Genomic DNA, 16,250 nt, shown 5'->3' on the forward strand with positions numbered 1-16,250 from the left:
CGGGCTCTCCTTGCACCTAGAGATGTCGCTACCGTCTCTTACAAAACAATAATGGAACGGCTGAAGGAGCACTTTTCACCACAGCCCTCGGTGGTAGCTTGCCGAAATGCCTTCTACGCAAAGCGGCAAGCCCCGGGGGAAACCATAACTGGGTTTGTGACCTCCCTCTGCCAAGCCGCCCGGTTATGCAACTTCTCAGAGTTGGAGAACATGCTTCGTGACCGCCTCGTCGGTGGCCTGAGGGACGAGATGTTGCAACGACGCCTCTACGCCAAAAAAGACCTCACGTTCCAGATTGCTCTGGAGGAAGCCCTGGCAACCGAAGCCGCCGAGAGGTCAATGCAAGAGGCACGACCGGCCCCGCCATCCCAACCGAGGGTCTACCACGAAGACCTCACTGACGAATCCGAATCTGACAGGGAGGAAGTACACCGAGTACAGCGGCGCACTCAAGCAGCACACACACCACAGCAGCCTCGACGAGAAGGAGGGAACTGTGCAAGCTGCGGGGAGAACCACGAGAGGAGGACCTGTCGTTTCCGCAACGCAGAGTGCAGGCAGTGCAGAAAATTGGGACACATCGCCCGGGTGTGTCGGGCTCGACTCACCCGTCGACAAGCATCAGATGACCGACCCAGGAGCCCCAGGTCACACGGCACCATGCACCAAGGCAACTCGACGGAGATCACGGACTACCAGGTATTCCAGTTGCCCCATCCCAGCACAGAGAAAATTTATATAGAGGTACAGATAGAGGGAGCCCCATGCCGCATGGAGCTGGACACGGGTTCAACTCTATCCATAATCTCGGCCCGAACATTAAGGGAACTGTGCCCTAATGGGGGTCCCAAACTAAGGCCGGCCCCATTCACCCTCCGGGACTTCCAGAAACGTAAGGTCCCTACAATGGGGGTGGGGACCTTCAGGGTGCAATATGGAGGGCGAAAGCAACAATTGGACTTGCTGGTAGTTAAGGGCCCCTACGTTAGCTTACTGGGACTGGCATGGTTTGGACCTCTGGGGCTAGCCGTTACCGGGGTGAACCGCACTAGCTTACAAGTGGACGTGGACGCCATATGCAAAGAGTTTCCAGGGGTTTTCGATGGGGCATTGGGACGATATACAGGACCCCCCATTGCCCTACAGCTAGACCCCGCTGTACGACCCATCAGGCACAAGGCCCGCCGGGTCCCGTTCGCCCTGAAACCCCGCATAGACGAGGAATTGGACCGGCTCGTGGAGCAAGGAGTGCTGGAGCCGGTGCCCAACGCCCCCTGGGAAACTCCAATTGTCACACCCGTCAAGCCTAACGGTTCGGTCCGCATCTGTGCAGACTACAAATGCACCATAAACAAGGCTCTCACGGCCCATGCATACCCAGTGCCAGTGGTCAGCCATGTCCTCGCCACCCTGGCTGGGTCAAAAATCTTTGGCAAACTGGACTTGGCCCAAGCGCATCAACAGTTGCCTGTGGACGAAGCCACAGCAGAGGCTCAGACGATTGTGACGCACAGAGGGGCATTCAGAGTAAAGCGGCTGCAATTTGGCGTTAGCGTGGCACCAGGCATATTCCAGAATCTAATGGACTCTCTCCTTAAAGGGATTCCTGGCGTCACCCCCTTCTTCGATGATGTACTGATCGCCGGGCCCACACCAGAGGAATTTGAGGACCGCCTCCGCTCCGTCCTGCACCGTTTCCAGACGGCGGGCCTCAAGGTGAAGCGGGAAAAGTGTTTACTGGGAGTGCCGCAGGTGGACTTTCTGGGATTTAAGGTGGACGCAGAAGGGGTCCATCCAACCGGTGACAAGGTACGGGCCATTTGTGAGGCCCCAGCGCCCAAGAGCAAGCCCGAACTTCAGTCATTCTTGGGACTATTGAACTTTTACCATGCCTTCCTTCCCCATAAGGCAGCGGTAGCGGAGCCCCTACACAGACTCCTAGATAAAAGGGCCCCTTGGGTGTGGGGCCAGCGACAAAGGGCCGCATTCCAGGCAGTCAAGGACTTGCTCGTCTCGAACTCGGTCTTGGCACACTTCGACGAGAGGCTGCCAGTGGTGCTGGCATGCGACGCCTCTCCCTATGGCATCGGCGCTGTCCTGGGACACCAACTCCCGGATGGAAGAGAGGTGCCGGTGGCATACTTCTCCCAGACGCTTGCTGCAGCCGAACGAAACTACTCACAGATTGACAAGGAGGGTCTGGCAATCGTGAAGGGCGTAAAAAAATTCCATGATTTCTTGTACGGGCGGCCCTTTACCATAGTGACGGACCACAAGCCGTTGCTTGGCCTGTTTGCCCCCGAGAAGCAGACTCCCCAAGTGTTGTCTCCACGTGTCCTCAGGTGGTCAATTTTCCTTGCCGGCTACCAGTATGCACTAATCCACCGCCCTGGGAAGGCGATGGGCCACGCAGACGCACTCAGCAGGCTACCACTACCAGAAACAGGCCCCGACCCAGCGCCTGCGCAAGAGGTTATGACCCTGGAGCTGCTTCCCGACCGACCCATTCAGGCACAAGAAGTTGCGCACCATTCCACAAAAGATAGGGTCATCTCCCGGGTCCTGGACTGGGTGTGGCGAGGATGGCCCAGCAGCAGCCCCGGGCCAGAATTCGCTGGCTACACAAACCGCAAACATGAACTGTCGGCCCACAAGGGGTGCCTGTTATGGGGAAGCAGGGTTGTTGTTCCCCAGCCCCTCCGCAAAAGGGTCCTCACAGCCCTACACGAGACACATCCAGGGGTAGTGAGGATGAAGGCCCTTGCCAGGAGTTATGTGTGGTGGCCGGGGATTGACAGAGAGATAGAGGCCTCGGTCCAACACTGCCAGACCTGCCAAGAATCCCGCCCGGATCCCCCAAGGGCCCCAGTCCAGCCCTGGGAGTCTGCCCGACATCCATGGTCACGCTTGCACGTGGACTTCGCTGGCCCCTTCCAGGGAAAAACATTCTTCATAGTGGTGGATTCCTACACCAAATGGCTGGAGGTCGCACTGGTACCGTCCACTTCTACGGCGGCAGCCATCCGGGTACTACGTAAGCTGTTTGCAACCCACGGGCTCCCTGACACCCTCGTCTCGGACAATGGAACCGCATTCACGTCAGAGGAGTTCCAGACCTTCACAGCGCAGAACGCCATCCGCCACATCCGCTCAGCACCATTCCACCCTGCCACCAATGGCCAAGTGGAGCGCATGGTGCGGACCACCAAGGACAGCCTCCGCCGCATAACACAAGGGGACTGGGAATACCGCCTTGCCGCATTTCTTCTAGCACAGCACAGCACCCCAAGCACAACGACGGGCCGGAGCCCAGCTGAACTACTCATGGGCCGGCGCCTTGCAACTAGACTGGACCGACTTCACCCCGACAGAGCTCAGGATGAGGTAGTGGTGGGGAAAGGCAGGAACCCCCGGACATTTGTGGCCCAGGACCCAGTGTATGCAAAGAATTTTGGGGCAGGCCCAGCATGGGTACCCGCCACAGTCACCAAGGTGACCGGTCCCGTGTCGTACGAGGTACTAACGGAAGGGGGGCAATGTTGGCGCCGCCACTGCGACCAGCTACGGCGACGATTCCCGGGAGGAACCCGGGAGGAGAGCGGGACAGAGGGGTCCCAAGGGGACAGCAGGGCAGTGAGGCCTGTAGAGCGAGAGGGGTGGGCAGGGGAAGCAGAAGCAGTAGGCACAGAGGGGCGCCCCGAGGCTGGAAGGACACCGGAACCAGAGTCACAACCTAGTGGTTCAGTGGCGCCAGACCAGACAGCCCCGGCACAGCCAGCCACCTCGGAACACGAGCCAGAACCAGAACCCCTGACCAAGGAACACCCCAGGCCACAACGCACACGGAGGCGGCCAGCAGACCTTGGGGACTACGAATGCAACTTCCCGGGCAGGACTGGAACTTAGAGGGGAGGGGTGTTATGTACTGAGCTGAATCCTAGAACAATAGGATTCAGAATCAGCGGGAGCTACCTAATCCAACTCCAGGTGGAAGTGAATCCGCAACCTGATTGGCCTGCTGGAGCAGCCAATCAGGCGGCTGGCAGAAGTGAATCTGCTACCTGATTGGCCTGTAGGAGCAGCCAATCAGGCTGCAGGCAGAAGTCAATCCACAATATAATTGGCCCACAGGTGTAGCCCTGAAGTAGCCAATCACGCAAGGCCCATTGTGTAAATAATGTATATAAGCAGATGGTTTTGGGAAAAGAGCGATTCGTCTTCTCTTCTTCTCCTTGATGAATATGAGCTGAATAAAGAGCATGAAATTCACTCTCGACTCCGAGTATATTTCATATACCATACCCCGCAAGCGTCCCATTTTAAGCGGGACACCCTGGATCACGGAAGCCAATCCCAGGCTCCTTTTGGATCCCAGAAGGTCCCATTTTTTTGGTCTGGCACTCTGGTGTGAGCCATTGCACCAATCTGCCAGACCAGAAGGCAACTGGTGTGTGTCCTTGCTGACAAGCGCCGGACCTGAAGGCGCCGCGCCCTTCCTGCAAATCCCGATTTCGGGGACGAAAATTTTGTCCAAAAGGTACTCTACCCACGCGTCCTTTCCGTGGCCTGCAAGACGCCTAGCGTGGTGGGGGCCTCTGCTAACTAAACCCTTCTTCCTCTCGGATGCCTTTAGCGTCCTTCGGATCATTCCCTCTGGCACAAAGCCATTACATTTCCCCCCAAACCTCTTTTCTCTTCCTGTGTCACTCATCTTCATCGCTTTTTATATCTTCCCCAAGAATGAATGTAAGCAATCTGTTGCCATAGCAATGACAACTTCGCTATCACCCGGGAGCCCGTAAGTATTTCAAGCGCCTGGCTTCTGTCAGCAGCAAGCCCTGTCAACTTTCTTGCATTGCATTGGTTTGCATTGTCGCCTCTCTCTCTCTCTCAGCCCTCCAATTTCTTCCCACTCCTGGTGGGTTTTTAGAACCATTAATAACCCGAAGGAGAATCATATTATCGTTCCTCCAGAAGCACCTAGGGGGGCCTGCAAGATAGATCCCCGACTAGCTGCAGTGCGGAAGTGGGAAGAAATTAAATTCGGTTCGCGTATCATCGTGAAGCCGCCTCGTTCGCAGTTTAAGGGGGGGGGCAACAACAAACTGAACCACAGCCATCTTTAGAAATTCGCTGTCCCGAAAGGAACTGGCGATAGTGGTGGAAGGGCCAGGTTCTGGAGGGGTAGACCTTCGAACATTGATTTATTTTATTCGTCTCGTAAAAGTTATGCGCTCTGCTTGATTGTTAGAAAAAGCCCTCAGAGTGCTTTACAAAGAGGATAAAACCATGGTGTCCGAAAGTCTGGGAGACAGCTATTTTAGAAAAAAAAATTACTTGAAAATTGTCCAAGGTCAAAGTAAAAAAGGCACATTCTCTTGGGTATGGTGTGATTTCATTACGTATATAAAGGATGCAACAGATGGATCTGTTGCCATTCCAGCGTTTAAATGGCTAGGGCAATGAACTGAAGTGCTTTTTTCTCTGTCTTTCCTTCTTTAGTTTTCTGAAACTCTGCCTGCAAATCCTATTTTCTGGATAGCACATATATTACTGGTGCTCAGTTTTTTTGTTTTTCTGCTTGCTGATTGCTTTAATGTAGTGTTGGCCAAACTTGGCCCTCCAGCTGTTGTTGGACTACAACTCCCATCATCCCTAGCTAACAGGACAAGTGGTCAGGGATGATGGGAATTGTAGTCCCAAAACGGCTGGAGGGCCAAGTTTGACCAACACTGCTTTAATGTTTTGATGTTTCTCTCTTTTGGAACTTCACTAGTATTGTAGAGACCATGCTCCCTGACCTGATTGTACTGGGTCTAGGACTGCTATCTCTCTCTCTCTCTCTCTCTCTCTCTCTCTCTCTCTCTCTCTCTCTCTGTATCTATATACTATAAAAAGGAATAAAATTATTGGCGGCAGCAACAACAACAAATCACACTCCTCTGAATTTACAATCCCGTAACGTGTACCAAAATGCATATACAGTCATACCTCGGTTTAAGTACGCCTCTGTTTCAGTATTTTCAGTTTAAGTAATCCGCGGACCCATCTGGAACGGATTAATCCACTTTCCATTACTTTAATGGGAAAGTTCGCTTCAGGTTAAGTAAGCTTCAGGTTAAGTACTCCATGGACCCGCCTGGAACGGATTACAGTGGTACCTCTACTTACGAATAACTCTACTTACGAATGTTTCTACTTACGAATGGAGCTCCGTCCGCCATCTTGGATGTGGTTTAGATAGGATTTTTTCTACTTACGAATTTTTAGATAGGGTTGCTTCTACTTACGAATTTTTTCTCCCAGTGCATTCCTATGGGATTCGACTTACAATTTTTTTTGACTTACAAATGTGTGTTTTCGGAACTCATTAAATTCGTAAGTAGAGGTACCACTGTAATCCACTTTCCATTACTTTCAATGGGAAAGTTTGCTTCAGGTAAAGTACGCTTCAGGTAAAGTACAGACTTCCGGAACCAATTGTGTACTTAAACCGAGGTACCACTGTACTATCAACCACACAATGGTTGGTGACTTTTAAGCCCTACACAACATAGTGTCGCGGCGGCGGCGGTACGCATCACAGCAGCCAAACTCGGGATTGTTTTGACGGAGTTCTTCACTTCCTCCTCGGTGACCTTCCAGAACCAATTGTGTTTGTAAACCGAGGTACCACTGTATTAAGATAAGATGTGCATGGAAACACATTAATATACTACTACAAAAATAGCACAGAACCACCCAGTACAATAAGGAAAATTGCATTTCTAAAGAAGTTTTCATTAGGCTAAATCCTCAGTAAAATGCTGATGAATCGTCAGAAGGATTTAATGATACTATTAATAATCCACAAACTGGTGTGGAAATGCGGAGAGCTGAATGTATGAATGGAAAAATGAGAAACTGATAGAAATCAGAATTGTCACATACTCCCATCCCTGGGGCACAGATCAAGGATTCTCTGTGTTCTGACTTCGCTATTTACAAACAACATTTACCTATGAGCACACACACACACACTAATAAGCGCTGGCTGGAATTATTATTTTTAATATATTGATTGCCTTTTGCATCTATGTCAAGGCGGTTTACAAACAGATGTTGGCAAACTCTTTATGGTCCCCACAAACGTGAGAATGGCTGGGGAAACCCAGCCAGATGGGCAGGGTATCAATAATAATAATAATAATAATAATAATAATAATAATAATAATAATAAGATAGCAGTACAGTGGTACCTCAGGCTACAAACACTTCAGGTTACAAACGCTTCAGGTTACAGACTCCGCTAACCCAGAAATAGTACCTCGGGTTAAGAACTTTGCTTCAGCATGAGAACAGAAATTGTGCTCTGGCAGCACGGCGGCCCCATTAGCTAAAGTGGTGCTTCAGGTTAAGAACAGTTTCAGGTTAAGAACAGACCTCGGGAACGAATTAAGTTCTTAACCAGAGGTACCACTGTATATAAATACAGGAAACATCCGACTGACAAACATCCACTTGATACCCAAATCCAGAAGTGACCTAAAAACTTCACTCAATGGACAAAATGAGGCTGAAAGCTTTACATGAGCCCCATCGATGCATACCCCCCACAAAAACGAGAATTGCCTTTACTTCTATAAACAAACAAGCAAACAAACAAACTGCAGGTAGCTGAATTATTTTTGCCTCCTAACTTTCCACCAGCCCTCCCCTTATCCCAGTGGCTTCTGAGCACAGGGTTGTGAACAGCAGCTATTGTGCTATTTTCATGAGGACTAGTGTCATTTTAGATCTCGGGCTTAACTAATGGCAGAGAACCGAGGTTGTGTTGGGTGTCTTGTGAGTCAGACCTCTTGGCCCCACGAGGTTAGCATTGCAGCTTTCATTTTTCCTGAACATATTTTGTTTTAAATTGGCCTCCCGCCTGCCTCCCCCCCCCTCCTTGGGTAATTTTTGTCTGATTGTTGCTTATATGTGCAATTAGGGTAATTGCGTCTGATTATGCAAATGAGTGTCATTGTGTAATTAAAAGCTGGAAGATAAAGTATAATACATCCATGGGCTCCCTCTCCTTTCTTCCTGTCTCCTTCCCCATCCCCATTGTTTTGAACTTCCCGAACTGGCTGTAATAGCGCAGAAAGCAAGTGATTATTGTGATCGCTCTTGACTTTGGGATGAAATTGTTCATTCGGAGCCCTGGAGTGCTTCGGAACAGATTTTTACATGCAAACCTTGCTATATGACTTTATGGCGCGGGTGGCGCTGTGAGTTAAACCACTGAGCCTAGGGCTTGCCGATCAGAAGGTCAGCGGTTCGAATCCCCGCGACGGGGTGAGCTCCTGTTGTTCGGTCCCAGCTCCTGCCCACCTAGCAGTTTGAAAGTACATCAAAGTGCAAGTAGATAAATAGGTACCGCTCCGGCGGGAGGGTAAACGGCATTTCCGTGCGCTGCTCTGGTTCGCCAGAAGCAGCTTAGTCATGCTGGCCACGTGACCCGGAAGCGAGATGAGCGCCGCAACCCCAGAGTCGTCCGCGACTGGACCTAACAGTCGGGGGTCCCTTTACCTTTAAGCTGGTCTTGTTCTGCTATTCAGCCACCACTAATGTGGGCCGTGAAAATCATAGAGAAAGCAGGGTACCTTGCACACCAGGTCCCGATCCAGCGACAGTTGTGCCCCAGGAATTGGCATGAAAGAATGAGAGTGACCAGAGCTGCAGTCCTCATCCCCTGTTGAATTCAATAGGACTTAGATAAGACACCTATCAGGGATTCTTTAGCTGTGATTCCTGCATTGCAGGAATCATAGAATCATAGAGTTGGAAGAGACCACAAGGGCCATCCAGTCCAACCCCCTGCCAAGCAGGAAACACCACCAAAGCATTCTTGACATATGCCTGTCAAGCCTCTGCTTAAAGACCTCCAAAGAAGGAGACTCCACCACACTCCTTGGCAGCAAATTCCACTGTCAAACAGCTCTTACTGTCAGGAAGTTCTTCCTAATGTTTAAGTGGAATCTTCTTTCTTGAAGTTTGAATCCATTGCTCCGTGTCCGCTTCTCTGGAGCAGCAGAAAACAATCTTTCTCCCTCCTCCATATGACATCCTTTCATATATTTGAACATGGCTATCATATCACCCCTTAACCTTCTCTTCTCCAGGCTAAACATACCCAGCTCCCTAAGGAGGGGAGAGGGATCTTGTGCTTGAATCCTGCTTTCAGGTTTCCCAAAGGCACCTGGCTGGCCGCTGTGAGAACAGGATGCTGGAATAAATGGGCCATTGGCCTGATCCAGCAGGCTCTTCTCATGTCTGTACTGACGGAACTCAAAAAGACAAATGGCTAGCATTTTTTAAAACAAAACTATTTCTCTCTCTCTCATCGTAGGTCAGGGAAGGGGATCAGCTATATCACTGAGAGATTTCTGACGAGAGAAACAAATTCCTTGATGTCCTGGGAAGATGGCAAGGGTATTCCTTTTATGGCGGCTCCTCTCTTCCTGTTATGATGCCTTTCGGATCAGCACTCCTTTGATCTGCCCCTAAGCTTGCCATAAATAATGCAAGGGAGAGGGATCCAACCCAGTTAGAGGAAATGCCAGCCAGCAGAACCTAGATAAGGTTGCCAGATAATATTACTCCTTCTGCTCCGCCCCTGCAATCAAAGCCAAGGTCTCCAATTTGCACGCCTTTCCCAGAGACCAGAGGGCCTGAGAGGAGGCAAATATGTCTGAGGTTGAACCATGGTTTTGGTGCCGTGGTCCATCCTCAATCAAATTAGGTTGGCACTGTGGATTTCTTCAATAACTGCACTCTTGTGATGTTTAAGTGGAGTCCCCAGGCTTATAGAGAGGCATTCCCTCGCCTCAACTCTACGCTTGCATAGAAATAGTCACGTTCTCAGAGGAAAAGCATCCCTGCACTATCCTAGCTGGATATCTGATTCAGCAAGAAGAACAGGGTGCCAACTCTGTATCTTAGGGGCTGCCACAGAGAAGGCCCTCTCTCCTGGGCCAGCCCCCCCTGAACTTCTGAGAGAGGTGGAACTACTAAGAAGGCCCCCTCTGCTGATCTTAACACCCGGAGGGTCTGTGGGGAAGGTGGCTGCCTTTCAAGTATTTGGGGGTCTTTTCGGACTTTGAACACTAAGATAAGCACCTTGAGCTTTGCCTAACAGATTTCCCTAAAATGCATATTTATGCACACTTTCCCCTACTACAGTGATGGCGAACCTATGACACGCGTGTCAGACGTGACACGCAGAGCCCTCACTGCTGGCATGCGCCCCATTGGCCCATTCACGCTGTTGTTGTTGTCCCCCCCATTTGTTCTCCCGCCCCTCCTACAGCTTGTCTCCGCTGTTAAAACCCGGGTCCTTTTTTGTTGTTGTTGCTGGTAGCCAGAGATTGTTTTTTTAACCCTTTCTGTGCTGTTTTTTTCTGGCGCTTTGGCAGACTATGTCGGTGCTGTGTGTTAGTTCCAGCGAAATTATTATTCGTCATTTATTTCTGTTCTCTTCCCCCCCCCCAAAAAAGTGCAGCAACTTTGGGGCATCCCCCCCCCAAAGCAAAGCAACTTTTGCACACACACCCCCCAAAAAATCCTCCAAAACTTTGGTCAGCAGCTCCCCCCAAAAAGCTCAACAACTCTGGGCACTTTGTGATAAATAAGGGGTTTTTGGTTTGGTTAAATAATTAGTTTTTGATTTATTAAATACAGTTATATATTACAATTATACATTTTTGTTATTTAAACTACAAGTATCGCGAAATTGTGTTTTTTTTCCCCTCAAAGTGACACACCACCTGAGTTATGCTTGGTTTTTGGCAAATTTTGACACACAAGCTCAAAAGGTTGCCCATCACTGCCCTACTACATAGTTTTTGTTTTTGTTTTGCTTTTAGAACCACCTCCTGAAATTCAGAGAAGTGCAAGATTCTGAGGGCTACATTTGGTTTACGGGTCTTGTTTTGGGAAGTGGGAATGCGGAAGGCTGACATCGAAACACAAACCCGAAGCAAATTTCCCCTCCATCCCTAACCTCTGTTGCATGACTTTCATGTTGCCATTGAGCAGCAGTTGTGTGTCGCATATGCTTTTTAAAAGGCAGCAGCTCAGCACTGCAATGGAAAATCGCAATAAACTAACTGCCTTTTCCTGAAATAGCATGGGGCAGATTTTACTGCCACGCTGGGGTTCTTTTCAGCAGCTGCTCTGCAGGGAGGGAGATGAATCGCGGGCAGTTATGCCTGGGGATCTCCAAGGGGAGCGTGAGTTTTATTTGAAACAATTTCATTTCCTTTTGGCCAGGTGTCCAAACATCAGCAGACAGCTCCTTCCCCATGAGAAAGGAAACATATTGTTAGGGTTGGGGGGGGGTGTCTTAGAAGAACCGGTAAAATACCATGCCACCCCCCCTGCCATTCCTTTGCTGCCCTCTTCCACAACTAGAAAGGGAGGATGTTGTTCCGGCGAAAAGACCTCTTTTGAGACTGCGGCCACATTCATGCCGTACGCTTAAAGCACTTTCATGCCACGTTAAAACTGTCATGCTTTCCCTCAAAGGATTCTGGGAGCTGAGAAATGGCGGGAGTAAAGGGAAATTTGGGGCGCTATCATAGCTGCCAAGTTTTCCCTTTTCTCGCGAGGAAGCCTATTCAGCATAAGGGAAAATCCCTGAAAAAAGGGGATAACTTGGCAGCTATGGGCGCTATCCCAGCATACAGTTCTTTCCTGCCGTTTTCAAGGGGGGATTGTGCAGGAACTGAAAGATAAAGGCGGAGAAGGCGGGCAGTAGCGACATTGTCCCAAAACGTTTGTTGTGCTGCGCCCCACACCCGTTTCTATCCCACTTCTTTTCTCCAAGAAGCTCAGTGTAGCTAGCATACATGGTTCTCCCCCTCCTCATTCAACCCTCACAACAACCCAGCGAGGTTGTTTAGGCTGAGAGGCAGGCAGGGACTGCTTCCCCAAGGTCACACCCAGTTGGCTTCATGGCTGAGTGGAGATTTGAATCCTGGTCTCCAAGATCCAAGCCCAACACCTTAACCACTACGCCGCGCTGTCTCTGTGGTTTGGGTATCATTTTATTTGGCGTCATTTTATTGAAATGGTTTTTTAAAAAAAATGAGTGGTAGTAATCAAGGCCCATTTGGGTAGGGTTGGTCTTGATGCGCGCCTTCCTGAAGGAGTTGGCTAGAACCAACTGCTATTCTCTCCAAACTGGTTCTGCGTGGGTATCCTTAATTTGCATCTTCTTCCTTTGCCTCTTGTCCTTTTTTGGTTTTGTTTTGTTACGATATTCCAACAGTAATCAAAAGGCTACGTGCTTCACCCTCCGTTGGCTGATAGCATCTCCGGACAGGGGAAATTTGCATTGGCCCTGTTTGCGTCAGGGAAAAGTGCCCAGGAGGAAGTTTTAACAAGAGTCCTTCTCCCCTCCTGTCCATATTGTGACACATTTATGGCTTCCCTGAGTTGGGTGAAGGATGCCTGGGGGGTGGCCAGAGGACAGTCTTCCCTGTGAGGGCACCCTCTATTTCAGTGGTTCCCAACTGAGTGGTGGCAGAGCATATGCCCACGATGCACAGGGCGGGTGTGCGGCACGGAGGGTGCCCTCCCAGGCACGGGATAGTGGCTTGGGTGCCCGGAGCGGTGTGCATGCTCTGCAGCCGGGAGTGGAGCGAGCTGCCCATGGGGGCAAAGCAGTGCAGCTTCCCCCCCTTACCCCAACGCCTCTGGGTAGGCCTGGGAGTCGCGGGTGGGCAGCGCTCCGAATGTCACCCCCCTCAGTGAGGGCACCCGGGACAAACCGCCCCCAACGCCCCCCTTCCTATGCCCCTGCAACTGGGACCCTGCGGACCCCAGGAGGCATCACTCATCCCAGCCAGGGGAAAACATGTAGCCAAAGTTCAGAGCTGGACTAGTGGGGGACAGTGGAGAAAAGGCCCTTGGCACAAGGGTCCTCCACCCCAGCCTTAGGCGACATTCACATAATACCCTGAATGCCACTTCAAACTTTCATGGCTTCCACCAAAGAATCCTGGGAGCTGGAGTTTGTTGAGAATTTTTAGGGTGAACCTATTGCAGGGGTCAGCAAACTTTTTCAGCAGGGGGCCGGTCCACTGTCCCTCAGACCTTGTGGGGGGCCGGACTATATTTTGGGAAAAAATATGAACGAATTCCTATGCCCCACAAATAACCCAGAGATGCATTTTAAATAAAAGGACACACTCTACTCATGTAAAAACATGCTGATTCCCAGACTGTCTGCGGGCCGGATTTAGAAGGCGATTGGGCCGCATCCGTCCCCCGGGCCTTAGTTTGGGAACCCCTGACCTATTGCCTTCTCAAAGCCACAATTCCCAGAGTTCCCTGGGAAGAGGGATCGACTCCTAAGCCACTCTGGGAACTGTAGCTCTGTGAGGGGAATGGGGGTCTCCTGGCAACCCTCAGCACCCTTAACAAACTACAGCTCCCAGAATCCTTCGGGGGAAGCCGCGACTCATAGCTCTTTAAATGTACCATGCGGACGCAGCCTTAGAAGAAAGAAGGGGAAGCGTTTTGGCAGACTTGGTACAAGGACACTTCTGCTTTTCGTGCCGGAATGAAGTGGCCGCGCTATTTCTAAATCAAAGCAGAAGGAATGGAGGAAGTGATGAAACAGAGGAGGGTGCTGTTTGTGTGTGAATCCTTTGCAACAAGAGGCCTGTTTGGGCTTCAGACAGTCTGTTGGTTTGCAACGCTGATGGAGCAGTTCTTTGCCGTTGTCATGCCGCGACCTTTCCATGCCTTGCCCTGCGTTCTTGTCGTTTGCTTGCATATCATTGCGCAGTTGATAGGTTTCCAACGGTTTTGATCTAGTGTCATGCTGGTATCCAAGCTGCTCTGGTTTCTGTTTTTGACTGTGTTTTAGGGTTTTTCAACATGTGAACTGTCCAGGGAACATGGTTGGTTGGGTGTAGGGATGGGCGAGAAATATGATTTCACTTACATTCAAAGGCGAATCCACCCACTTAAAGGGAAATCTACCAAATTTGCAGTTTCCAAAATACAGTGGTACCTCGGGTTACAAACGCTTCAGGTTACAAACTCCGCTAACCCAGAAATAGTCCCTCGGGTTAAGAACTTTGCTTCAGGATGAGAACAGAAATCGTGCTCTGGCGGTGCGGTGGCTGCAGGAGGCCCCAGTAGGTAAAGTGGTGTCTCAGGTTAAGAACAGTTTCAGGTTAAGAACGGACCTCTGGAACGAATTAAGTTCTTAACCAGAGGTACCACTGGAGTCTAAGAACCAATACACAGCCATCTTTAGAAATACACACTTTGCTGAATTTTGCACCACAGTTTTCCAGCCAAGCAATGTGTTTTTTAAAATATGTGAGTGAAATGTACATACAAATGCACATTCTTCTTCCTGTTATTATTATACTACCCTTCATCAAGGATCACAGGGTGGTTTACAATATAAGAACACAAAAATGCGCAAGACATATCAGTGAAAATAACATTCAAAAAGGCGTTATATCAGGGGAGACTGCTTTCCAAAAATGTGTATGTTAAATAGCATTAATCTCTCTGTATTAGACTTAAAGTAAGTCTTCTCAAGGACTTTTAAAAATGTGAAGAACTGAATTTATTATTTATTATTTGTTTTCTTAAAACTATTTTTAATTCAGTGAGATGTAAGAGATAAGGACATAATGAGGAAAAATGCCATTAAATTTAAACATGCAGACAGAAAAGATACAGATATCGGTTGCTGTATTCGCAATGATTATTCCTGTTGCAGCGTAATCACATATACTTTTTTTAAAAAAAATTGCTTTGTTAGTATCAGGATGTTGTCCTCGGGGTCTGATGACATTCACAGCGGCTGGAAACCACAGCATAGGAGAGGGCTCTTGTGTTCGAATCCTGCTTGCTGGTTTCCCACAGCCCCTGTGAGAACAGGATGCTGGACTAGATGGGCCAGTGGCCTGATCCAGCAAGCTCTTCTTATGATCTTACTTAGTTACAACTACGCAGGCTTAACCATGATTTTTGTGATACTTTCCAGGTGTCCATGCAGCAGGGTCTCCACCTCAGATGCTTCCCATGAGCCACACCGCTCCAGCACCCTCCGTTGACGCCATCTAAGAACGCGGAAAGCCACGAATCGAGAATGGGAGATTCCGCAGCCGAGACAGCAGTCCGAGTCCCCGACGTCTGTTGCAAAGACACCCAGACGGAGCTCGCCGAGAGAGTCGCGGCGATCCATGTTGCCGTTGGCCCCGATGGCGCCGACCAAAACGGTCAAGGAACAGAGAATGAAGTTGCGTTCTCCAAGATGGCTGCCAACAACCAAAGGAACTGGGTAGATGTTGATTCGGGAACATCCGAAGAACTAGATGGCGCTCACGAGTTGCTTGCCCCAAAGAGGGCTCCTGCAAGACCCATCCTCTCTGGTCGGAAGTACTCCCTTCAGGAAAAGCCCGCAGGGAACTACTTGTCTTCTTCGGATGCTGCAGGCTTCGGTCCTTACGCCACAGGCCCTTCCACTCACATCTCGCCACGGATACTGCGGCGGCCGACGATAGAGTCCCATCGAGTCTCCATTTCAGATTCTGCGGTGGGTTAGCTCTCCCTTTTGGTTGGAAGGGGTGTGCTGTTAACAAAGGGCAGTTGAAAAATACTTTTTTGGTGAACTGACAAATGAAATTCACACAGCCGGCTCTGCCATTAGACAGAGTGAGGCAAACTCCTCCGGCAGCCATTTTGGGGGGGCTGTGAAAAGGAAGCAAACAGATAGTTATTTAATGTATTGTTGCTATTATTGCGGCTGCTGCTGTTACTACTGCAGTTTTATAGTCAGGGGGTGAGAGAAGCAATTGTGGGAATATCTATCTGAAGCGCTGACATAACTTGACTACGGGAACCTTGGATTGGGATGTGGGAGGAATTGGAATTGGTTTGTGTTGAAAGGGAAACCTACGGCACTTAATTCGCCCCTTTCTGAAGCAATATGTGAACTGAGACACAGCCATCCTTTGAAATTTGCACTTCTTTGAATTTTGAAACGAAATGCATTATATTAGGGGAAATTGCTTTGCAGAAATGTGTACATTAGGTAAAACGCTGTGTATTTATTAATGCAATCCACCACTTAATGCAATCTCCACCCCTTGGTCGTAAGTCCTGCCTTCTGGAGCAACCGTACCCAATAACAGAATGATAGGCGTAGATCAGGCATAGGCAAACTCGGCCCTCCAGATATTTTGGGGCTACAACTC

At 49.7% G+C, this 16,250-nt stretch overlaps 1 protein-coding gene across 3 annotated transcripts in view; it reads left to right on the plus strand.

Moving 5' to 3' along the window:
• CAMKK1 (calcium/calmodulin dependent protein kinase kinase 1) overlaps positions 1 to 16,250 on the plus strand; it is an 86,084-nt gene that overhangs the window by 24,767 nt on the left and 45,067 nt on the right. For 2 of the 3 annotated variants that reach the window (XM_035139790.3, XM_060268457.2), the window contains exon 2: positions 15,038 to 15,589. In XM_035139790.3, coding sequence (XP_034995681.1) covers positions 15,143 to 15,589 — 447 coding nt within the window. In that variant the 5' untranslated portion in view covers positions 15,038 to 15,142. Of the gene's footprint in view, positions 1 to 11,231; positions 11,253 to 15,037; positions 15,590 to 16,250 lie in introns of those variants that run through there. The other variant, XM_088657754.1, reaches the window with a different exon arrangement.

The sequence above is a fragment of the Zootoca vivipara genome, chromosome 14 (assembly GCF_965207765.1).
Source record: "Zootoca vivipara chromosome 14, rZooViv2.hap1.1, whole genome shotgun sequence".
Classification (NCBI taxonomy): Eukaryota; Metazoa; Chordata; class Lepidosauria; order Squamata; family Lacertidae; genus Zootoca; species Zootoca vivipara.